A 26,250-nucleotide genomic window follows, 5' to 3' on the forward strand; every position below is an offset into this window, starting at 1 on the left:
CCTAAAACTATAAAATAAAAATGTTATCAACATCAGGGAACAAATATATATTTAAACTTTTAAAAGTCTGAGACACCATGATATTGCACCAGACTTTAAAACTGAACGGTTACTGAGATTGTCCTTGTGTTGTGTTTGTACTCAACCTATCCCACCTCAATACAAGGCCATCTATTTGATGATTACATAGTTTAATTTTAAGACTTTTTTTGTCTTGCCAACTGAATGAAAAATGTAGTCTACCTTCCAAAATAAGCAACTGTCTAAATGGGCATTTTGCAAATACAAATTCTATTTTAATTAGCCAGCAACTCCTTATGTTAAATGGTACATCCCCATAGGATATTTTCTAAAAATGCAACCACTAACAATTCTCCCATAGTTCAGGTATTTAACTACAGAAATATTATAGCAGATGATTAGAAACTGATCACAGGTATGTCCGCATAATCAAGCCCGCAGTGACCTGGAGCTAAAGAGGGGATTAAACCTGATATAGCATTCAGAAACTAAATCAGTTAAACCTTTAGAATAAGTGTATGGAATATCCATATCTCAAAAAAAAAGGATGGTGGGATTATAGCCTTTTATATTTGCTGTAAACAACTAAGTTAGTAGGAAGTTAATTACATTTATCTCAAACATTTAAAAACTTAAAGATAACTCATGGAAGATACTGGCATGCATCTTAGAATCTAAAGGACTTGAGAAAAAAATCTGTTCTGCTTGGGGATTTCTTGTGTCCACTCAATGGCCTGGTGAGATGACAAAATACTAATGGTTTCCTGCACTCAAACAATCATAAACAAAACACATCTAACCAATGAGGGGGAAAAAAAAGTGTCTGAAATATGTACCTGGAACTGGTTGCTACAGTTTCACCACAATGGCTTTTGTAGTTTTTATGGCTGGAATTCAATCTCCCAAGCAACAGTCTCCTGTAAATACGATTATATAGCTTTGTATTTTGCCTTAAACAAATTAGTTGGATTTGTTCTGTTGCTGACTTTGAATGTAACAAACCACTTTTTAAGGAATACAACCATTTCCTGGTGACATCACAAGGTGGAACAATACCATACCACCAAGTCATTGAACAAGGGAATAAGCAGGAAGAATGTGTCCAGATTTATTCCAAGAGAAAAATATTACAGAAGTAGAACAATTGACAAGATACAATATAGCACAATAATTAAAACTTACAACATTGCCAAAATGGAGAAGTTGACTTCTTGAAAAGACTGTGTCCTTTTTCCTTACAGCTCCTCTCAGGAAGTCCTTAGAGCAACACAGCCATTGTCAGGGCACAGGCAGGATTATTCTTCATGCCTTTATTGCCACCTTCACTTACAGAGATGAAGCAAATGGAAAACTGAAGACCACAATATGGTTCCTGAATTATAACAATGTCTTTTCTGTTGAAGTGGAACCATTCACTCAGAAGAATGTCTTCGGGGGGGGGGGGGGGGAAGATTCAAGCAGACTTAAATATACATTAAACAATGTTAAAGGCTTAAAGGCTAGACAGTAATCACTCTATTACACTTTTAGTCTGGTAGCATCAAGATGAATTCATACAAGTATACATATATAATGAACTACATTTTGTCTATCAAAAACGTGTATTTACATTAACAAGTTAAAGATGGTTGACTGATGTAACCACCCATGTGCATCAGCCACAGAAAAAACAATGATGCAGTGGTACTACACTAACAGCTGTTTAATGGTACTTAAACTCTGATTTACCTTATCAAGAATCAAAATTAAAACCACCCCCATTGCCATCATTGGGCTTTGGCTTTCACTCAGGATATTTTAGTTATATTCACACTTTTCACATCATTGTGCACCGAGAGACAATGCACTATATATGTTGACATTTAATTTCGACTTGTAGTCTAGCACTGCTTACCACTCTTTCTTGACCGTTGAACTTCCTGTCCTACTACTTCTGGATTAAATATTCTCTTTCAACTATCACTACCTTTTTCTCCTGTTAAGATCTTCAAGTTGGTTTTGTCTTCTCATTTTCAGTCCCAATCTGCTTTCTACTAATTTGCTTGTTTTTTTCAGTTTGGTCCTGCTGTTTCCAACTTACTTCCTGTGCAAACTTATTGTCTGCATCCCCTGCACTTTAGTGCAATTTATCAGGATAATTGAATCACAAAACCCTTGGCGTGGCAAAACTACTATTCATAAAAAACAAGCAAGGACCAAAATTAGAAACAGAGACCTTAAAATCAATAAAGACAGGGATTGATTGGGGGGAGGGGGCAGGGAGGAAGAGGCTTCTGACAGGAGCAATAAAAGGAGTTTTCTAAATAATGATAACAGTAGTGTATAGGGGGAGATAGAAGTGGTTTGGGGAAAATATTCTCAGATACAAGTCTCTAAAATAGTGTGCGTGCAGATGGATGGGGTGTGTGTGCATAGGAGGGCACTGAATGCACCTGTGGGGGGGGGGGGGGGGGAATATTCATCAAGGAGGAGTGCAAAACTCAACCAGATTTTTTTTCATTGTGTTGAGGAACTTGCTTTGTTTTAAATGGGGATTTTCTACAGCTCAGATGTTTGAGATTGCTGTATTATATGCTTTGGATTGCTGCTTTTTAGTGAATGCGGAATTTGCGCCATATTTGGAATCTTACACATGCACCATCAGATACAAATTATCAGAGTGATAGATCAGCTTTCTTACATAACTATGTAACAAAACAAGCTGTTTCAGGCATTCTGCTATAAAAATGTCATTGAAATTAAAAGCTATCATCCAAATATTAGGGAATCACTGAAGCCTGGAAACTCAACTAATGAAAGACTACCAGGCTGGACTAAAGCAGATCATGGTTACTCTTGAGCAAGAAAATATCTATCAATATGATAGTAAATCCAATCACAACTTACTGATTTACATCCAATTACAGGGTTTTGCCCTGTCATTTTGTTGAGTGAGTAAATCACAGCCCATTGGGCACAATTATCCTTTTCAGGTCTGTGCTTGTTATCTCCTGATAGAAAATGCAGTGGCAAATGATTGGTGTGGAAAATGATTGGATACTGTGATAATCCTATTTAAATATTCAAAAAGCAACAAGATCTTGGAGAGGTTCAGACGGTGCATCCTGCAACACACCCGGACAAGTGCCTGGTTCAGGAAACAAAGAAAGAAATTTGGAAAAATAGCTTCCTGACTTTTATTAAGAATAAAGCTCTCAAATGTAATACAAGTTTCAACATCTTAACTTTAGATCTACAACATATCTTTTCCAATTTTAGTATCAATGGGGAGCTTTAGTAAAATGCAAAGAATGGCCAGGTAGCCCCAAACTATGAGAGCTTCCATCAGAAACATCTGCATTACTAGGGTCAGGAAGGTCATCACATTTTTCTATTTGTATCTTTAATAGTAATTTAATGATAAAAAAAATGTGCTATTAAGTACATTTGCACAATGATAGCCATATTTTTCAGAGTAATTATGCTTCTGGAAGCAGGACTTGGGGCTGAGGCTGGGTCAATATTTCCAAGAGTTCAGTAAATTGTTCTACCCTTTTTATATAGCTGAACACTAATCTATACTTTGATTTGTGCATATGGTGCAACAATAAAATCTATGGATTAATAATTGGAAAAAAAAGCACTTTATCATACACAAAGTGACTTTCAGAAACTTTATTTTTAAAAGCTGTAAAACTGCAAGTGCATGGAGGAGGCTTCTAGAGTTAGGGCAACTAATAGAAGGAAGGCATTTAACAAGAAACAAGTTATCTCGTATGCTTGAGTCAAAGTTGATTTAAACCACCTTGAAGTTTTTTCTCCTCACACAAACGCTTAAACCTTTACAACCATAAAATATAAAGGCATGAAATTTCAGATCAGCCATTCAAATGCCTTTAATATCCAGACTTATCATTTACAGGATCTGTTAGAAAATGTTTCAGTGTATCAATACCTAATTAATGTATTTGGAATAGCAAACTCAAATGTAGAAAGATGGAACCTAAATAGATACAAATGTGATTATTATAATTTAGAAATATGCATTCAACATCAACAATCACTGTTATGCACATTCACTACAGTTTTAATGTTCTGAAAGTCTTTTTACCCCATGAGCCCCAACTCATTTTGCATTATTCTATCACAATTAGCACAGTAAAATAATAGCGCAAAAATCCTAAACATTTCACACCTTACAACTATGATTGAGAGCGGCAAGAAAAATTATTTTCAAGACTATATAACAAACGCAAGGTTGTAATTACTGAGCATCACCACCATTTTCTCAATAGAAATCAACTTGCCCTTAAACTCAGAAAATATCCTAAGAAACTACATAATGGATATCTTAGCAATGGCTGATTAATCTTAGATAAGTTCAAGTGTATCTTGAATATATTGTCCATGCTAAGTTGACCAACATTAGCCAAAACCAAACTGTCTAGTTGTCCTTAAGCCTTCAAAGAATAAACATCTCAAAAATATATTTTAGTTTTTATATGTAAAGGCTGGGGTTACTGGGGTTAGCCTCCTTGGCTGGAAAGGATGAATATTGTTCCCAACCATTCATAAGCAAGCAACTATTCCCATTCACTAAGTTCAGACAGGGTTGTATAATACTAGATACTGTTGGGGGCGGGGGTGAGGAAGGATTTTCAGCATTAAGTGATAGTAAGTTATATACTCAAAAACTACCAAATGCATACAATCCAAAGAATGTTTTGAAAGTGTACCTCTCAAGCAGTGACATTATGCGCCTTCTTGCATACAAGCTTTGTTTCTGTCTCTAATATGATTGCTTTCTTACATAAAGCTTAGAGAGCAGTTTAAGAAATAAAACTGGAACATATTAATACCACCACATGCTGATCCAGTATATTTTGTAGCCAAGTGAACATCAAATATCATTTTATTTACTATTATTTTGATTAGAAGCATAATGTATGAATTTAATCAAATGAAAAGAGATATTAGATTTCACTTATTCAGAATCACTGTATAGTTGCATTTATTCCAATGCAACTGCGAAATTGCAAATTCTCAGGACTTCTCTATTTCATTGCATCTGGAGACTGCTGATTTAACTGCCAATAATCAGCGAGATCAGTGTGCAGTCTCAAGTTTTGGTTGTTTTGGTGACATTCATAGGAGAGCAGGACAAGGTGGTGTGGGAAGACAAGGGAAAGACTACAAGCACATTGAGGATTGGTATTATTTCAAAGGTTTGGGAGAATGAGATCCAGGATATGCAGACTGCCAAAAAGTTAAAAATGAGATGCTGTAACACACATTTTTATTCCAGTGTCCATTTTGGACAAAACAGGGATGGCCTATATAATTTGTTTAGTTTTGCTCATGCCAGCTGCACTGTTTGTAAGGCAACACAACTTTGAGAGCAAATGTACTGCAGTGTTGTATTATATTTCCAGGTACTTCAACATTAGAGTTCCTTTGCCATGGTTTTACATTATTATCTCAGACATGTTGGAAGCTGTTCCAGTTCACTCAATGGTGGTTTGGAACACTAAAGTTGCTATACTCAGGTTTGTTCAGTTCATTCAAAACATACTAAAGGATACTATCATTCTATTGCCAGATACACTGTAACCCAGATCACCATTTTAAAAAAGGTTTGTGGTAACTCTCATTAACCTTTGCCTTGTACATTACTTTTTACAAGATAAAACATTAAGAAACTTATTCCTCAGCAAACTGTATTCACATTTTGCAAACAATTTTATTTTTATAATGGTGACCTACTTTGGGCAACTACTTGGCGCTAGCTCTTCAATGCCTCTTCCAACTAACACATATACCCAATGTAATTTCACTTAGCCATTGCTGCAAGCATCAAGAAAAAAGTTATTCCAGCCAAAATTCATTTGATGCTTCTTGCGCAGCCTTGTCAAGAAACTTAGTTATGTATCTTGACCATATATTTTAAAAGCGATAAACATTGTTTCAAGGTTTGAATATTCCAATAATATTTTCCCACCCTCCCCAACCTTATTCAAAGTCACAGGAGTAAAGACTTAACATATAGGATCAGTGCTGAGATGCTAAGAATTATTTTGTAATTTTTGGAAGCAATTTACTCCCAAAGTCCCCTTGTCTTAACCCCTGGAGAAGTGCAGTGGCCAAATCTCCCAGTTGTTGCTGTTGTGGGCATGGAGTTCAGCATTGCTGCCTTGATCTGGTTGCGGAGAAATGCATTCTGCTCCAAAAGGACCTCATTGTTGCCCATCAAATTTGACACCTGCTTTTTGAGCTCCTCATTTCGGTTTCGCAACATAATGTTCTCCTCCTCCAAGTATCCAGGATCAACTGATCGCCGATTTGAAAGATCATATTCATAGACTTCAAACTCAAACCCTTCTAACTTTCTCCTCTTCAAGCGGTGATCATACTCATAACAATTGATACCGCTGTCATTATCCGATCGATCATATCTACGAATTGGCTGAGACAGTGGAGGGTCTCGTGTCAGCTTGATATCATGTTCTAAATTGTCACGTTTGAAATGACGAAACCTACACTTTGATCCTCTTTGACAATCACCTTTGAGGTAGTCACGGCATACCGGGATCTCACCTTTATCAGCAGGCAGGTCAGAAACTGAGAGACCATAGGTTTCAGCCACCTTGGAACGCAAATGTAGGGGAAGCTCCCCTGTTTTTTTGTAGTATTCTTCATCCTCTGCTGTCCCGTGTATGAATGTGCATTTTGCACGGGTACAAACATTATTCATAAAATAATGACAGAAGACAAACTCATTCTTTTTCACACCTAGGTCATGTACCTCATTTATATCCGGGTGGAGGTACTTGCAGGTCTTGCCGCGATAGCAGACATTGCGCAGGTAGTCCCGGCAAACATCTTCTGTGCTCTGGCCAGCCTCGTCTTTGCCATTGTTAACAACATTATTGTCTGCCATTTTAACCGATTATTTCTGCGCTGCTCAACAAACAACTGCAAAAGAAAAATGAATCATGTCAGAGAGAAAAGGACCGAACACAGAAGTGTGGGTCATCTTCGCATCCCACCCACAACCACATCAAAAAGCCCAACGGTAACTTAATTGAAAATACACAAATTGCAGGCACACTTTTTATGCAAGTTAGCTGCCTTGTTTTGTATGATCTCTCAAGTGTAATTTATTTTGCAGCAGATTTCTTTGTACTTGATACATGAAAATTCCAAGAACTCCAGGATATCTATGACCATCATAAGCTTTATAATACTGGCATGAGTTGCCTGAAAAAATATCAGTCATTGAATCCCATTAATATCCAAGGACTATTTTATTGGGATTTATCCCAAGTAGTTTGGAAGACCTGGGAACAAGAATGTAAGTAAGTTTCAACTCCAACCCTTGTTTTAAAGATTTGATTGCAATAGGCAAAATGGGGCTATGAATGAAAGGCCAAGTTGTTTGTTTTCTATTTCAAATATTACATATTTGGATTTTCTTTTAGTGAAATAATAGAAATGTAGTTTTTAACTGACATTTAATTACTTTTCCTATTTTGGAACTTAGCTCAGCATCAGAACGAAGCTGAGAGTGCAGAAGGGTGCAGGTGGACAACCTGAAATTTAATCAGGATATATGGTATTAACTAGTTTAAAACCACTTCCATAAAGAACACACCTAAGAAGTGCTTTTTTGTAAGGATTTCTTTTAAATAAAAATAAGGGAAACAGAAAAGATAGAAATAGCTGCCAGAAAAAAGGTAGAAAATAATGGAAATGTTTGAATAAAGTCATCTAATTTTATTATTTCTTTTCTCCATACGTTGCCTCAGAGAAAACTTTCATGCTTTCTTCTCTGAAGAAAACTATAATTAAACTCATTATCTAATTGTACCTTGCACTGAGGACTGACATTTTATTTACATAGTTTGTTTTATACAGTTGATGAGACAGTGTATCAATTAAAAATTACACCACAGCGACACTTGGTTAAAAAATTACTGTAAAATAATTGATGTAACTGTAAAATTTCCACTTTTTTCAGGCAGGTATCAAGTTCCATGTCTGTTTCTTTACTACATAACTATACAATACATAAATAGATTACCTTTAAGAATAATTAATTGGCTAAAACATTGAGGGACCTATGACAATAACAAAATGCCTGTGCAAAAACTGGGAGAACAGCAGGAGCCTCGACCCACCCACCCCCCACACACTATACATTTTGATAGTGTCAAAGTGCTTTCAGACTGGAAGTTAGTTTTTCATTTTTCAGTAAAAGAAAACAGTTATTCTTATAACACAATAGTGCTTAGTGTACACTTGACAGAAAGGGTAATATTTTCCTGTAACCTAGCTGATTAAATAATTCTCCAAATCATATAGTAATTTCATTGACTTCAAAAACTTGCCTTCATATCGTTCCTTTCACGTCAGGACTTCCTAGAGTGCTATACAGCTATGACTTCTCACAAATAGCTATGGAAATTCTATGGCCAAGAATTTGTTCCAATGAGGGTTAAACATTGACTCTGATATTATGATAACTCAACGTCTGAGTGATAGGTCTTGTATCCCAAGAACAGGTAAGCAAGGCCAGAGATTAATGTCCAATTCCAGCAATATTTTTTTGACCGGAGTACTCCTTCAGCTCTACGCAGGAGGGTCAAGATGAATTGCAATTCCAAGTCTACACATGTGGGTCAACACCACAATCTCTACCATGGTCCATATATTTTTTATTTGTAGTGCCAAAAGATCCATGATTTCAGCAAGGTACTGAAGCAGTTAAAAAAATCAGGTTTTGTAAATTATTCAGACCAGTATTCCGTGAAGCATGTTCCAAGACAGCTACACATTTTATTACAAATTAATTATAGGACATAAGTAAAGGGTAAGAAATAAATGCTTAACAGACATGGGAACATTCAGATTTAAGTGACTTAATTTAATGCCAAAAAAGGGATAAACATACAAACCCCTTATCCAGGGAAGAACACATTCAAAAGGCCAACCTTGAGAGGTGCAGTCTTAGTGCCAGCCATGCTCCCTGCCAAGAGCACTGAATTCATTCAAGTGGCATTAACCCCTTTCTTACTGCATGTTATGTCTTGCAATGTCACGAACCTACCGACAATGCCTGATACATTGCTTGCTTCTCCTACCGACAATAACCTGGATTAGCAAGCAGATCTAAAGAGGGCACCACCGCCCATAGTTGCATGAGTATCGCTAAGTTTCTTTTTTTTTTGTGCATCATACTACCATCAAGAATACTGTTTTTGTTCATAGCTGCTTGCTGTGAATTATTTCCCTTTTTATTTTGCGCAAAGATAACGATATTCAGAATTGGTGCTGTTTTGCTCGTTGCCGCTAGCACGGATCTTTATTAGCTTTTTACTAGCAAAACAAGTTAATGCATCAAATTTAAATAGAAGTATGTGGTTCAAAAGCAGCAGGGTCAAAAAATAATGTAGCATAATGCATATGAACTTCTACGGTCTTCTAACAGGCCTTGTTCCTAAGAGTCTTAACGTACCCCATTATAGGTTAGATGACTATTTAAAACAAGCATTTTAACCCCTGAAGATAGCATGGTTAAAGCTGAGCCAAGCTGAAACAGAATCTAAAGAAACCCCTGCATAGGTGGCAATTAGGACAGTAATTTTAATCATTTGGTTCCATTTGCTACTTTTGCGCAGAAATTCTGCGTACTTGCAAGCAGAAACTAAAATGCTAAAAAAAAAATTTAAAATCTTTAAAATGGAATGCCAAAAATAGTTATTTAAATTTGTTTTATTGCTTATAAGACACGAGAACATAATTCTATATTTTTATTACATTCACCAATATTGAACATTGCATTTGAGACAAATTGAATCAAAATCTTAACTCCTCAAAATCACTAGTTTGAGTCTATTCAACATCAAGCATGGATCTCAGCTTAAATAATAAAGAATAGAACCCACCATAGTCCGACGAGACAAAATCCCTTATGCTTTATGGGAGGCAAAAAGCTGCAACTGGCCATAAAGGATCAGGTGTACTGAGAGAAAAACAAAATCAGAATTATTTGCAAGCTTCTGTGTTTTCAACTCACCAAAGCTGAAAAGTAATCTGTCAAGGGCTAATCTGTAATTGGAACATTTTAGCCCCAACTGTTTACCATTTTGAACAGATGGATTGTTCTGTGTAATGTCTGTATCTTACTTTAATAATCATGCACAAATTGAAAGGCTGAATCATTATTATGTTTTTAACAATGTCAGTGCAAGAAGAAAAATAATCATATCCTTGAATACTAAAACTCAACTTACTGGGAAACATACTTTTGAAATATAAATACAATAATCCATCTGTAGCTTGTCTTCTATCAGGTGCCAAGGATCCAATAATAAAAGCTGTAAGTTTTAAGTTGTGTACTTAGATTGTAAACAGATACAAAAGAAATTCTGTATAGAGTAATAAACTGTTGAAGCACAGATCGTCTATCCCAAAATGCCTGTGCCCATATTTCTTTCAATCCACCGACTTTACCTCCACTTATTTGCTTCTCCTTCAAACTTTTGACATTTCACCTAATTGAAGCCCATTACTTACAAGAAGCAATTATCTAATTTTTTTTAAATATTTAATTCATTTCAGAGCTAACGGCAAAAAATGAACATTCTAACTACTCTAAATGTTTGAAATCTCCTTTTGACTTAAATCTATGCTTCCTTGCTAGGATAGCCTTCTTGACTTATTAAATCTTCCCTGATCTCCTTCAGCACGAACTTGGTCTTTATTGATTACATTTTCTCATCCTGCATCACCTCCTAACAAACCTGTGTTTTCTCCATTACTTTCATGAAATGGGATGTGCAAAATTATATTAAATGCTCTTGCTGAATAAGCCTTCATGCAAGTTTACCACCACCTGATCAATAAATATCCCAAGGATTAAAAATCAACCACTACACTAGTCTTTTGATAAAAGGCTTAATCACTTGCACTGCCACCTTCAATAATCTGTATACAAGCTCATCAAGGTTCATTTGTTCCTCCACATCCTTTTAAAATTTACATGACCCTTCCCATTCTTAATTTTAAAATGTAGTAATCCACACTTTCTACATAAAGTAGTAACTACAAAATATCTGCCCACTTTCTAGCCTATATTGTTTTGCAGTGCAGTTCTTCATTGGTTACTGAAGGGAAAAACAAGCCCATCATCTAAGGACACAATGTCTCTGAAATTTGGTGTTGAGTTTTCTCTTAAATCATATGTAATACTAAACAAATAATTACAGTTAAAGTAACGTGCATTTGCTTGTTCAATAGGCTTTGCCTAGGTCACATTATTTTGACTACAACAAAAAAAAACAGGGTCATCACTGTCCAGGACTCACCAGCTGTTTGTTGTCAGTATTCCCCATTCTGCGCCAGCTGGGCACACCAAAATTAAGCATGGTAACCAGAATACTCAAAAATAAATGTTGACTGAGACATAATATACAATTCTATTAAAATGTCACAAAATTTAAAAATCCACTTACTTTATTACAGAGTTCTGAGAACTGCTCTGTGAATGCTCCATTGGACCTAATTTTCATAGTAATAAAAAGACATGTTATACCACCTAGGTATTCAACGGTCTTAATAATCTATTTGAAACATAGCATGGCACAATCCAAAATAAGTAAGCAATATTACCTACATTGTTTGGTCTCTCATTCTTCAAATAAAAGTATCCTTCTTATTCCTTAGGGGTGAGTCCAGGTTACATGGACGCAATCCCTTCAGATGTTTCATTTTGCTGATGTTGCCCATTGAGTTTTTTCCCTTTCAGCAAACTAGTGACATCATTCATTTAATGTATACATTTTTTCCACAGTAACCGGAACATAATGTAATAAACAATAGCACGATATTAAGCTTGTATGAAAACAAAAGCACAGGAGTGGTTCACAGGGGCCCAAGCATTAAAAAACCCCAGCATAATGAACAACTCATCACATTTTACAAAATATTGGAAGCAAATATTCCTGACAGTTTTGGAAAAGAGAAAATTCAAGGATGAACATTTAAGCTCTAGTAAACTGTAGCACAACTCTGAGCAAAAATGAAAAAAAACTAAAAGCACACTGTACACATTGTGGAAAAACAAAACCTCAAATTTGTTCCTCAACTTGGTGCCTGAAGTTTAAAGAATAAGCCATAATTAATTTCATTGTTACTGGGTATAAATATTTATACATCCTACCCACCAGTACCACATGGGAACACCTTTACCAGCGAGACAGCAGCAGTTTAAGTCTGTGCCTCATCATCACCTTCAAGGGCAATGAACACTAGCCTTGGCAGCAGAGGCCAGATACCAAAATGAATAAGTAAAACCAGGATTTATTGCTACCGTAGATTATCATGCTGAAAATGACGAAATAGTTCTTCACTACAGCTGTCATATTAACAATGTTTATGATCTATTTAGCTGTATAGCACAGAACAAGCCCTTCTAGCCCAATAAGTGCACTGCTTAACAACCTACCTACTTCACCCCAACCTAAACACAGGACAATTTGCAATGACCAATTAACAGTATGTCTTTGGCCTGTGGGAGAAAACCAGAGCACCCGGAGGAAACCCACGTGCCCCCAGAAAGTATATACAAACTTTCTTACAGAAGACACTGGAATTGAACTACAAATGAGGCGCAACTGTGGCATAGCTGTTAGCACAACACTATTACAGCTCAGGCAGTACTTCATCTTTAAATAAATAAATAAACTGATGCCCAAAGCTGTAACGCTAACAGCTACACTACCGCAGCACCCCAGGTAATTGATGGCTTAACTGTAAGTCATAGCAGAGAAAAAATAAAAATCTGTGTCACAGGTCTGAGTCCTTTTGATTGTTGAGTGTAGGGGAAGAGCACACCCACCTATGATATATTGTGATGTGCTCACTCTACATTACTCCATTATTGAGTATTCTTTCCTAGTATGGAAATGTCCTGCCAACGCTAATATAAAAAAAAGACTTAAGAATGCAAAATGACAACTACAGAACTATCAATGACTGCCCTAACCCAAAGAATACCAAGTTTATACTTCCTTACAGATAATCTGGAAACCTGTGGCCAGTGGAAGGGGGGTGGGGGGAGGGAGGAGAAAGAGAGAAAACAACAAATCAAGAATGCCAGAACATCAACAGTTACAACACTGCAGAAGATGTCTCAAGCCCCAAAGGAGTCTGATTGCAACACAGGTAAATCAACATCAGTACAACCATCTACAAGTAGTGGTAGGCACGACTTGTAGATAATGGGCCTAGCTGGTGGGACTACTAAGCAGCTTACTACTGAAGTGGAGAAAGAATAGACCACCTGGAAGGCCACAATTTGTCTCTGTACAAAAGTCTGCTGGCCAAGAGCTGACAGGGTGGAGTGTGGTGCCACCACAATACTCAAAACTCATAAGTGTGACAAGACATAGACTAAGCAACATCTTTGTGTGCTCATACATGCTTCAGGATCTTGAAAGAGGCCAATTCATGAGCTTTCTGGTGCTACCTTCAATGGAAATACAATTTAAATTAAGCATTAACAAGGTCCCACGTGGGAGGTCGGTCAATAAGGTTCAGTCACTTGGCAGTCAGGATGAGGAAAACTGGATTACACATTGGCTTTACAAGAGAAGCCAGAGAGTGATAGTAGAAGGTTGCCTCTCTGACTGGAGGCCTGTGATTAGTGGTGTGCCGCAGAAAATGAAGCTGGGTCTACTGTTTATCATCTATATCAATGATCTGGGTGATAATGTGGTAAACTGGATCAGCAAATTTGTAGATTACACCAAGATTGGGAGCTTTATGGCCAGTGAGGAAGGCAATAAAAATGGGCTGAAAAATGAAAGTTTAATGCAGACAGGTGTGAGGTGTTGTACTTCTGGAGGGCAAACCAGGGTAGGTCTTACATGGTTAGCAGTAGGACACGCAAGAATTTGGTAGAACAGAGGGATCTGGGTATACAGATCCATAATTCTTTGACAGTGGCATCACAGATAGATAGAGTAATAAAGAAAGCACTTAGCACATTAGCCTTCATAAATCAAAGTATGAGTACAGGAGTTGGGATGTTACGTTGAAGTTGTACAAAATGTTAATGAGACCAAATTTGGAGTATTGCCACCTACCTGCAAGAATGATATCAATAAGATTGAAAGAGCGCAGAGAACATTTACAAGGACGTTGCCAGGAGTTAAGGACCTGAATTATAGGGAAAGGCTATATAGGTTAGGACTTTATTCCCTGGAGCATAGAAGATTTGGTAGAGGAGATTTGATAAAGGTATACAAAATTATAAAGAGTATAGATAGGGTAAATGCAAGCAGGCTTTTTCCAGAGATTGGGCGAAAACCTTAGAACTGTCATTGGTTAAGGGTGAAAGATGAAATTTTTAAGGAGAACCTGAGGGGGAACTTTATCAGTGTCGTTGAGTGTGGAACGAGCTGCCAGCAGAAGTGGTGAATGTGGGTTCAACATTTAAGAGAAATTTGAATATGGATAGGAGGGATATGGTTTGGGTGTAGGTCAATGGAACTAGGCCCATTAATAGCTTGGCATGGACTAGATGGAGCAAAGGGCCTGTTTCTATGCTGTAGTAGTCTATGATTCTATAACTTGTCTTTTATACCCTAGAGCACCACAGTAGCATAGCAGTGAGTGTGACACTATTACAGCTCATGGCGTTCCAGAATTCGAAGTTCAATTCCAATGACACCTGTAAGGAGCTTTTATGTTCTCCCTATAACTGTGTGGGCTTCCTCCAAATGCTCCAATTTCCTTCCACATTCCAAAGATGTACGCTTAGTAGTTTAAATGGTCATTGCAAACTGTGTTCTCATTAGGCTAGGGTTAAATAGGAGGGTTGCTGGGTGATGCAGCACTTTGGGCCAGAGGGGGCTGTTCCATGTCTTATTGCTAAATAAATAAAAATCCCAGATACCAAACAGGTGGGCACTGTGGTCCTCCACTCTGCACAAGATTTTTTAAAAAACTTAATTTTAGCCCTTTTGTAAGAAAATTTGACAGATCATGATGGAATTGCAACATGATAGATCATTTATGATAACCATTTTCAGGAAAAAGATTGCATTTATACAACCAGGCATGCGTTAGCAGAACAACAAGTAGCCTGACCTTTTAGAATAACCTACTTAAATAAGAATTCTTGTCTGTTGAAAACAGCCACAGGGACAGACTGATCGAGTTTTGTTCTAATTTGTCATAGCAGATTATGTATCATTTTGGGTTGACTTTCCTGCTTTTCTGTATTCATGAGAACAGCAAGAGGAAGAAGTGAAAATAGGAAGAGACCTAGCCAAAGGAAGAGCTCCAGAAGATAGGTAATAAGCAGAAGATCCTATCACCAGGTGGAAATCATGAGGAATTGGGAAGAATGCAGGCCATGATAAAGCTTCAGTGATTTCAAAGTGGGGTGTCATGATAAATTGCAGTCCTGCTATAAAACTTTCTTCATCACAATACCTGCAAGTCCATCCATCTCAGCCTCTACTTTCATCTAGCTTCCACTAACACTTTACCTGTACCATATGTCAGTTTCCAACTTCCATTATTTCTGGCTGGTTTCCAATTCTCCACATTTGGTGAACCAAATTCTGTGGCCTTGCTTCCTAATCAACACTATGGCCTTGTTGACATTTAAATATCATCTACAAAGTATTTTGCAAAGTTTACTCAGGCCAATATATCATTATAAGTTGCTGTAGAAGGCACCTTGGAAAGGAAGTTGCATTGAAGTTCGTTTTGAGGTGAAGGTCACAAGAGAGAATTGTCCAGCTCTTCCTGTAGAATGTACAGTACATCCTGCAGCCAAAGTGCCCAGCAATGAAGATGGAGAGAATTAGCAAATGTACCGGCCAAGTTACCTGCTGTGTGCTACATTATGACCTTTGCTGCTACAATATCCAGGAGTTTGAACTAATGGCAAGTTTTCATCATATTCCTGACATTTTGTGGATAATGATGCTGTGAACAGACAGACAAGTCAGGCACTTTTAAAGCACCAGTGCTGATGCCATTAATATTTGGAGGTTAACTCTGGAAGTCTTAATCAATACAGGTGTCCCCCGCTTTCCGAATGATCACTTTAGGACATTTTGCTTTTACGAAAGACCTAAATTAGTACCTGTTTTCGCTAACTGAAAGAGGATTTGCTTTTATGAAAAAAGACGCTTACTTGAAACTTGTGTTTACCCCGAGAAAGACTACCACGACCATGAAGCCTTGTGCGGGCAGGTGTGTGCGCATGCATGCACGTGCCGACTTTTTATCCTACTAATCGGTTTTGACTTAATCTTCCCAATTCTGGTATGTGAATTTATCATATCATTCCTGCTTTTACTGTATGTTAGTGTTTTTTAGGTTTTATGTGCTATTTGGTATGATTTGGTAGGTTACTTTTGGGGTCTGAGAACGCTCAAAAAATTTTCCCATATAAATTAATGGTAATTGGTTCTTTGCTTTACGCCATTTTGGTTTACGAACTGTTTCATAGGAACGCTCTACCTTTGGATAGCGAGGGAAACCTGTACATTGAATGTCGAGTTAACACCAAGCTTCTCACTCAAAATTCATTCCCCACTGGTTACAGTCACAAGCCACACATTATTCAAGTACTTCTGTAAATTGGTATGGGCTACTTCAATACCAGGAGTTGAAAGCAACTCTCTAAAGGAATAATTATTAGTAAAGGAACTGAAGGTGTCACACCTGTCAATGACATTCTATAGACAATAACTGCCCAACAATGCCCCCATAACTCTAGCATTTTTAAAAAATTGATGCACTATAGAAAGCATTCTGTTATGAATGCATAACAGGTTAGTATGGCCACTGCTCTGCGCGTGACCACAGCTCAGCACATCACAGGAACCAGTCTCCCCCCTATAGACACTGATTATGCTGAGGCAGTGCAACACATTGACCAAGACCCCAACCACCCTGGACCACCTCTTCTTCCCTCTCCCATCAAGCGGAAGATACAAAAGTTATAAAAGTTCCACCAGGCTCAAGAACAGCTTCTGTCCCACTGCTATCAGACTCTTGGCCTCATAACCTACCTCATTAAGATCTCGCACTTTACTGTTTATCTTACTGTACCCTTTCAGCAGCTTTTACACTTTTTACTGCATTATTGTTTTACCTTATACTAGCTCAATGCATTGTGTAACAGTTTGATCTGTATGAACAATGTACAAGATAAGCTTTGCAGTGTATCTTAGTGTGTGATAATAATGAACCAATACCAACTGCAAGCTTCTTCCTTTACATCAAGTATAACACTAGACACTCATACCATCCCAAAATGCCATGATCTTTGCTCCCATAATCAAATACTGTTAAACCCTCACCAAGATCAAAACTAAGGGGGGCGATCAATTCTGATAAAAATGAAACCAAGATCAACTTATCAGGGTTATTTGCTTGTGAAGGAAAGATGGCCCTGCATTTCAATGGTTTTCTCTGCAGCCATTTTATTCACCAGAGTGAGTGCATCCTCAATTCGAAGAGGACTGCAAGGGAATTGAAGGGCAAAGCATACAGGGGTGAAATTTTAAGTGCAGGATTAAGTGGCTATTAATTTCAGGAACAAAGAACATCCAAAATATTTATAGATTACTCATTACTTCCTTTAGAATGTACACAAGTCAAAAGAATAATCCAAATGAGTAGGGTTTAATCAATTAATAATGCATTGTCAATTAGTTTTTTGAACTATTCTCAGCTGTTATTAGCTCTTCAGCTGAACATCAAACTCAATACTCAGAACAAGAAGGGACTCTTCCAATTTAAAATTCCTGCATCAGCAAGGAACCACATAAACTCCAAAAAATCTGTAGATGCTGGAAACCTAAAGCAACACACACAAAATACTGGAGGAACTCAGCAGGCCAGGCCTATGGAAAAGAGTAAACAGTTGACATTTCCTGCCAAGACCCTTCATTGGGACTGGAAAGGAAGGAGAGAAGTCAGAATAAGAGCTGGGACATTGATTGGTGAAAGAGACAAAGGGCTGGAGGAGGGGAATCTGATTAAGAGAGGACAGAGGACCATGGAAGAAAGGGAAGGGGGAGGATTACCAGAGGGAGGTAATGGTCAAGTAAGAGGAGGTGTGAGAGGGAAACCAGAATGGAGAATGGTGCAGGGGGAGGTGTGTGAGGAGTGGGAGACAATTACTGGAAGTTTGATAAATCAGATTAGAGGCTACCCAAGTGTAGGAGCAGGTGTGGCACTTGTTCCACTTACAAGGATAAGTTACGGGAGGGACAAGTGGACAAGGGAGTCACATCCCTGCAGAAAGCATAAAATGGGTGGGAATATGTACTTAGTAGCAGGATCCCATTGGACCTGATGGAAGCTGCGAAGAATTATGCGCCAAATGTGGAGCTTGTGGGTAGGTGAGGACAAGAGGAACTCTATTCCCTGGTGTGGTGGCGGGAGGATGGGGTGAGGACAGGTGTTCGCGAACTGTAAGTTACGGGTGAGGGCAGTATTGATGGTAGAATGGAAGCCCCTTTCTTTGAAGGACATTTCAGTTTTCTGGAATAAAAAGCCTCAACCTGAGAGCAGATGCAGACGAACTGAGAAAAGGGAATAGCATTTTTACATGACAGGATGGGGAGAGGTATAGTCCAGAAAGCTGTGAATCAGTGGGTTTATAGATGATATCAGTGGATAGAATGTCCATTTCTGACACCCCTGTCCCCTTTCTTGATATCTGGATACAGTCTATCTACTGATATATTTTATTGCCTATTATTTCACCCCTTCCCCCCAGTTTCACACATCATCTGCCAACTTGTACTACTTCCTTCCCTCCCTCCACCTTATTCTGACTTCTGCCCTTCCTTTCCATTCTTAATGAACGGTCTCAGCTTGAAATGTCAACTGTTTGCTCTTTTCCATTGATGCTGCCAGGCCTAGTAACCACATGATATTGGTTTTATTTAATGGCTTTTCCAGCATATGATCCATCACTGGTTGCTGGTGCCACTTGAAACTAGCATTTTAAGAGATGATGTAAAAACAACCTTTAGATTCTTCAATGCACTTTTTTGACAGCAGCAAAGAGCATTTTTAAAAATTTTCCCACTAGGTGTGATAGAGATTCACAGGGAATCAATTCTTGCTGATGCCTAATTTGGAAGTTAGAGAATCACAACCTAACAATCCTTCGAAAAGAAATGGAACAAATATTCAACACAAAGCACTGGAATAACTCAGTAGGTCGGGCAGCATCAACAGATGGAAACAGTCAGTGCTTCAGTTGAGAATCTTTATCTGTGGCACAAGAAAAAGTTAATGCTCAATCACTTTCTCTCATCACATGCTTCTCTAGCACTGTATCTATCAATTGCTTTATTCGCACAATGATGTATAGCACCATATAGATTTGTACTGTTAATTTCATTTTGACATGCAAATGGAACTATATTCAAATGTATTTATATCCCCAGTACACCAAAGGAAGCAATGAAAAACTTGTTCAGTCACATAAAATACTCATTGCAATGCTTCTTGTATCCAATTACTAATGTCATCAGACAATACTTTACATTTTGGAATTTTTGTAACAATATTAAATCAAAACTGCAACTAGCAGCATCTGGTACAGGCTTTTGATACTGGTTTTATTATAGTATAGTTAGGCAATGTTTTCATTGAACTTAATTTTAATTAATTTAGAAATATAAAGTTGAGCCAATAAATAAGGAAATCAGAATTCAAATCATGGTACCAAGATTAAATTTATTTTAGAAAATCTGGAACATGAAAAAATGATCTTACGTTGCCAAGACACTTTTAGAGAGATTAATGTCAAGCCTGATCTGGCCTGTGTGCAAGTTCCAGTCCAATGTTAAACTTAACTGGCTTCTGAGGTAGCCAAAGAGTTGCAGCTTTAATTGTACCTTTTAGCCCTGCTCTAGGGTGGGGGTAGAGAACAAAGGATCTTTATTCAGACCACAGAAGGCAGTGTACCTCAAAGCATCAAATTCAGGACTACTTATTTGCAGCGTACATAAATAATTAGGGATTTAGAAATCTATCTGGATCACTAGATGCCCTTCAGGGATGGAAAAGTATACCCAATATAGTCAGCACAACGCAAAGACTGTAACGATGTAGTGGACACTTAACTGCCCTACAATGAAGCCCAACGAGACAGTTCAAGAAGGGACAATAATTACAACTAAATAGTGATACCCATAGCCTAACCAATAAATAACAAAATAATCTGCAACAAAGGACATCAAAAAGAAAAACAAGCAGTGGAGGCGCAATTATACCTTAACAAGGAGGTCTGGTAGATTAGGGGAAATGCAAAAGCATCAGCAAATAGACAAGCAATTAAATGAGCATAAGAAAGCAGGTGATGAGGTTGCTACAAGCAGCAACAGGCCAGCAAATCAATTTTAAAATGCATTTCCATGATTCAAAAGTAATGGTCAGGCAAAATTTTGAGTATTACCAGAAAGGAGATTACAGCTGCCAGAAAAACTGAAGTTTTTTTAAATGGCAGAAATATGTATTTTTTTTGGACAGAATAGATGTGCAGCAAAAATGCAGAGACCATATACAGCATGGTAACAGGCCCTTCCAGCATAATATGCCTGCACAGCCCAATTCCACCCATGTGACCAATTAGCCTACTAACACATACTACTTTGAAATAAATAGAAGTATATTTAGTTCAATAGAGAAATTTGACTCTCACGAGCACAGAAGTTGTTGGGACTAGTAGTATGTTTTCAAAAGGAAAACAATTGCTGAAAGACTGAAATGGAATAAGAGTAGACCCATATAGGATAGGCAATAATTATTTTAATCTGTAAGTATGGCGTGCAAAGCTAAAGTTCACAATAGACCGTGCACCTTTTAATTTCAAATGGCTTTGGCAACATCAAGTATAGATGAACTTGAGTCCAAGTCCCAAGAGGTAAAAAAAAGTCTAACCTACATTGCATCATTAATCTTGCCATACCATTTCCATTATCTCAAATACAACATTCATACCATAAGATGTCAGAAAATAAGACACAAATTGCCTATTAACAAATCTATCAGACAAGGTTTATAACTACATTCCATAGTGTGGATAATTGTAACTTTTGCTAAAAATGCAATCAAATTCACTACAAATCCAGCAAGTTTAGTTGTGATGCTTAGCCTGCTTGCTAACCTTTGCTATGGCAGAAGTAGCTCCCCAATATGCCACAGCACCCCAACTTTTGATGAGGAGGGACTATTCCCACACCTTAAGATTCCTGCTGGGAAGTGTGCATATGTATGTTAAGAACAAGATCATTTTGACGAGTCATTTGCATCAAATTATAGAATAAGAGGTATTTAATAATGAAATCTCAATTGCTGTCTTCTAAATCAACTGGCATAATCAGAATTTCAATAGATATCATTCTTGCTATGTTTTTTTTTAAAAACTCAGCCCAAAAACTCACCTGCTTCTATTCCATGCTTTTTCCAAGATAAACCCTTTCTGAACACCTCTCCATAATTTAATTTTCACTAAGTCATATCTGCACCTCTAATTTTAAAATCAAATACAAAGGAATCAGTGCTGATATGGAGTGCTAATAGGCAAGGTGCATAGTATAGTGTGTGGTAGCCATTTTTTTAAATTCACTGCCAACCAAAATAAATTTCCACCAGATGATTTAAGGCTTAAAAAGTACAAACAGTTTGATCAAAAGGAGCTGTCACCTCCTAAGGTTTAGAATTATTTTTCCCCCAAGATATTTATCTTGCACTGAGCTGAATTTATAATTTATGTAACAAGTGTTTTACTTATATCATGATTACAAAAAGTCAATTTACTAAAGTTTGCACTACAAACACAAGAAATACAAAACAATACACAAATGAAAATTTGCTTTATTGTTATACACTCAACAAACTTTCATAGAAATGAAGTTGAACACATTTTTTTTTTGTTTTAAAAGGTCTACAATTAAAGTACACTTAGTTTAGGACTGTATAGGTTCTGTTGTCCTGGAGGTCTGCATCAGTTGAACGATTAACGACGGAAAAAAAAACACTCTACATGTAATCGCATAGAAAAGCATTAACCATAGTAAATAACTATGTAGCAATCAAATATATACACATTATACATGTACTGTACCATTAAACCTTTCCAGCGCGTTAGATGAACTATAGTTAAGTTTCCCATTTTATTGGCATTTCCAAATGGCAACCAAAGTGCTCATTATTCCACTTTAATAACCACTTCACTGCAAAGTCCAATTTAGGAAACAGTGTGTTTTGGTAGTACAGTAAAATCAAAAACATTAAATTCTGAAATAAAAAATTAAAATTCATTAGCAAGACCAGTAGTGAAAACCAGAATTCAAGTTGAAGACCTCTCTATAGTTACATTGAACCTATCAAAATTCCCTTATATATTTTTTTAAAAGTGTAGCCGATTAATGATTGGGTCTGTGTTGTGAAGAAACAATCTCACCACAGAACTACTCCACAAGAAGCCTGGCTACTTTGTTTCTTCCAAATCTTTAAACCTGTAGAGACATACCCATTCTAGTCAGTAAGTTTTAACCAGGAAAAGAGAATGTATTATTTATGACACACTAGTTTACTTGACTGTTAGGGTCGACAATAATTGATGACTACCCATAAAGTAGCAACTGCCCTACCCTGTTCCCAATCAACTGCAGCTTGGGTAATGCCAAAAGATTTTGGTGTGCAGAGTGGAGGAGAAAATGTTCACCGTTAAAAGGCTGACCCTAAGCTTTAACTTGAAATAACACTAAAGTCATGTAGTACATTCAAATGCCAAAACAAAGGATAGATGAATGCCAGAATCCTAAACCACTAAGGCCAGATAGGATTACGAATAATATTAACATTTCAGTGCAAGGATCTTAAAAAATAGCAACAGTGACAAGTGGGCACTGTGATTTTAGGAACTGAAAGAGGTGCACAATCAGATGTCAATAAGGAGACTCCTGTCAAGATCCTTGTTGTACCAAACCATGACTGACTTGTAATAGTCATTTCTGCAGGTCTGATGAATAAGTTGAATTTATCTTGCCCAGCTATTACAAACAGGATTCCAATGTACACTGAACTACAATAATGCACCATATACCAATTATATAACTAACATTTGTGATTTGTACTCCAAGATAAGAAAATTCCAAAAATTTGTGGTCACTGCAATATTAGCTTGATATCCATCAACACCAATACCTAGCAATTCACAATTCTGTTCTATATCTTCTCAGCTTGAGCAGGCATGTAAAGGGGTGGAAATGTGGGCAAGGAAAATTATAAGTTCTGGGGTCTGTATGTCCATTATTCCCAGCTGAACCTGTTGAGTGAAGACCAGGTGCTTCTTTAAACAGGAGAGAAGAGAGTCAAGATGTATGCAGGCTTTTACCTTCTGCAATCAACAGTTAGTGCAGGATCGGATTTTCCAGTGTGGAACCAAAGTGTGCCCTCCCCCACCCCAAAGAACAGTAGAAAAAAACAGAAAAGTTAAAAATTATACACAATAGGTAGAGAATTACTAAAAGCAGGCAGGATTCTCTGTTCACCTAAGTCCAATGAAAACATGGCAACTAATAAACTACACTCAGCTATTTTAAATGAGTTTTAAAGTAGAAAGCAATGCAAGAAAAGTAGAAAAATCTATGATGTGCCATGCAGTGGTCCTGGGTTCCCACCAACACAAAAGAAAAACCCACAATACAGACCAAAAGACCACCAACCCAATACCCACTACACATAGCATCAAAAATGCCTTGTTTCCTGTGGCTTAAGCCAAATTAAAAATCAGTTGGCTGACAAATGATTAACTTAGTTTTCAAAATGTCAGTCACATAGAACAGATACACAAGAGGCCAGCTACACATTGAACGATATAGGTGTATTAAAGGATGTATTCTAGACTTAGATGGAAAATATAAATCAGACAATAACAATGATCTAGAATTATACAACCTTCAGTACCCAAGTCTGTAATAGCTTGCAACACATACCAAGGCATCTCACAATACACACACTGGAAAGCTTTGCAATACAGGTGGCTCAATTGGTGGCTAATTTTGCCACTTAATTCATACATATCTGCCACTATGCTTTGCCAAAGCCAAATCTAGCATGTGTCTAAATCTTGCAACACAAGGTTTCCAGAAAAGCAAAATGCGCAAAACTGAGGTGAGAAAATACTCTCAAATTTGTGCACAAAATGGCCATAACCAAGTCAATGAACAGAGAATTTTGCACAATGTCACTTAGAAAATAGCTTACTGGATGAACAACTTCGTCCTGCATTTTGGTTAAATGTTTTCACAATACTCGCATTACTTTTTCTTTATTTAAGGTGGGTGGGCGGGGGGGGGGGGGGGAGAAGGGTGGAGAAAGAAAGCTAAGTTATTCAAAATGACTAATGTTTATTGCAGTGACTCTAGATATCATGAACAATTATCAGAATTTTCTGATACATCCTGTCACTTCACTGCCAGTGTTAGCAGTGGTACAGCAACTAAACCATCTTCCCCTGTCCACCCCTATTACTCCCCCTCCCACCACTATTTATAAATTAGAAGTAGTGGTATTGTAAAACTGCCAAGTATCAGTTGAGATCATGGTCTTATAGGTCAATCTGTAAATTTGCATATTTGCATCTGTAAAGCAGTCCCAGTACAACCTTCTCAGATCTGACAAACTACATAAGATTCTTTTATTAGTATACTGAAGTGACAAAACAATTATTTAAAGTAGAGTCACACCTCTCTCAGGTGATCATCACCACGTCACTGGGTGGTGAATCTCCCAGCTGTTGCAGTGGGTGTGGGAGTCATAGCTGTCATGGAGGTCATGGGGGTCATGGGAGTCATGGGAGTCATCATTCCCATCTTCACTTGGTTGCGGAGATTTGCATTCTGCTCTAGAAGGAGCTCATTGGTGGCCATCAGATTTGACACCTGTTTTTGGAGATCCTCAACACGCTTTTGGAGCATGAGATTCTCTTCCTTCAGAAATCGGTAGTCAGCTGCACCTGGATTTTGCATACCGTAGTCGTATACTTCGAACCCCATGCCCTCCATCCTCCTCCTCTTCATGTGGGCATCGTAGCCATCGTAGTGGTCAGCGTCATAACCTCTAGAGTAGAGGTCATCATAGCGGTCATATCTACGGGCCAAGGAAGAAAACACTTGGCTGTGCGCCATACCTTGGTTTTCATAACCATACTCGTCGCGCTTTACGTGCAGGAATTTACATTTGGGCCCTCTTTGACAGTCACCCTTTTGATAGTCGTGGCAGATCGGAATCTCACCTTTATTAACAGGTAGATCAGAAGATAAAAGGCCAAGGGTAGACATCTCATTAGCGTCTGGGTGGCGGAACTTGCAGCGCTTACCGCGGTTGCAGACGTTGCGCAGGAAGTCGCGGCAAATATCATCTGTACTGGGGCCAGCCTCCTCGGTGCCGTTATCAGGCATTTTTATAGATTATTTCTGCGCTGTTTAGCCAAGGCGCTACGCAAGCAACTGCAAAAGAAAAAAAAAGGCAGGTCTTTACAGAGAATGAGCGATTATTTACAAGTAACTGTTGCGCATTCCATAAAACACTGAAATTAGAGGTTGCAGTAGCAAAAAATCAAATGACAGCAAAGAAATCTGTGCAATACCTTTGTTTGCACGGGGGGGGGGGGGGGGGGAGAGAATGTAAGTCACATATGAATGTCAGATCCATAAGTCAGGTGCGCGTAAAAAGTGCTCTGCATTTTCAGGATCATGACGTTTTCAAACTTTTGAGTTATGTGGGCCATGCCAGAACAGAACAATTCCTGATGCAGCACTATAACTTTAAAAATGCATTCAAGATGGAATGACAAAACTATACGCAAAAAAGTGTGATGATTTCCCAACAGTGCCAGCTTCATTCAGAATGACAGTAGTCCACTTTTAGCTGAGGAAATGCACTTGTTAAAGGAAAGTTTGAAGCACTCACTCATTTTTTGTTTCAAAAAAAAACTTGCACAGCAAAGCTGTATCACTTAAATAACTAGCTTAGCTAAAGCAGTACTCATTTACTCCCTGCACCTAAAAAGAAAGATTTCAGAAGTGTGAAAACTATTCAGGAGCTCACTACCGAGCTGCCCTATAAATTAAGACTAGTGCATGCAATTCTGAAAGTCATCAGGAGACTTCAATGAGAGCCACCTGGCCT

General features: G+C 37.8%; 2 protein-coding genes across 9 annotated transcripts in view; both read right to left on the minus strand.

Annotated features, from left to right (window-relative positions):
- Nucleotides 1–1,115: 1,115 nt before the first annotated feature.
- On the minus strand, nt 1,116–25,491 carry LOC132384612 (zinc finger CCCH domain-containing protein 10-like). 4 transcript variants are annotated; one of them, XM_059955872.1, is made up of 4 exons: nt 25,355–25,491; nt 11,514–11,559; nt 9,945–10,021; nt 1,116–6,972 (listed from the first exon to the last, which is right to left on the minus strand). In XM_059955872.1, the coding sequence occupies exon 4, from the start codon at nt 6,935–6,937 to the stop codon at nt 6,095–6,097; it is 843 nt and encodes a 280-aa protein (XP_059811855.1). In that variant the 5' UTR covers nt 6,938–6,972; nt 9,945–10,021; nt 11,514–11,559; nt 25,355–25,491; the 3' UTR covers nt 1,116–6,094. The 4 variants fall into 4 exon arrangements, with proteins under 4 accessions (XP_059811855.1, XP_059811857.1, XP_059811856.1 ...); XM_059955874.1 differs by lacking the exon at nt 25,355–25,491 and adding an exon at nt 11,675–17,071; XM_059955873.1 differs by lacking the exon at nt 25,355–25,491 and adding an exon at nt 11,671–17,071.
- LOC132384614 (zinc finger CCCH domain-containing protein 10-like) overlaps nt 21,910–26,250 on the minus strand; it is a 39,847-nt gene continuing 35,506 nt past the window's right edge. For 4 of the 5 annotated variants that reach the window (XM_059955879.1, XM_059955878.1, XM_059955881.1 and 1 more), the window contains one exon: nt 21,910–25,568. In XM_059955879.1, the coding sequence (XP_059811862.1) occupies nt 24,831–25,520 (690 nt within the window). In that variant the 5' untranslated portion in view covers nt 25,521–25,568 and the 3' untranslated portion in view covers nt 21,910–24,830. The remainder of the gene's footprint in view (nt 25,569–26,250) is intronic. The other variant, XM_059955882.1, reaches the window with a different exon arrangement.

This window comes from Hypanus sabinus, chromosome X1, assembly GCF_030144855.1.
Source record: "Hypanus sabinus isolate sHypSab1 chromosome X1, sHypSab1.hap1, whole genome shotgun sequence".
In the NCBI taxonomy this organism is placed as follows: Eukaryota; Metazoa; Chordata; class Chondrichthyes; order Myliobatiformes; family Dasyatidae; genus Hypanus; species Hypanus sabinus.

Excerpts from the sequence above, each read along its gene's own strand:
- LOC132384612 (XM_059955872.1), bottom strand. The coding sequence starts at position 6,937 with ATGGCAGACAATAATGTTGTTAACAATGGCAAAGACGAGGCTGGCCAG.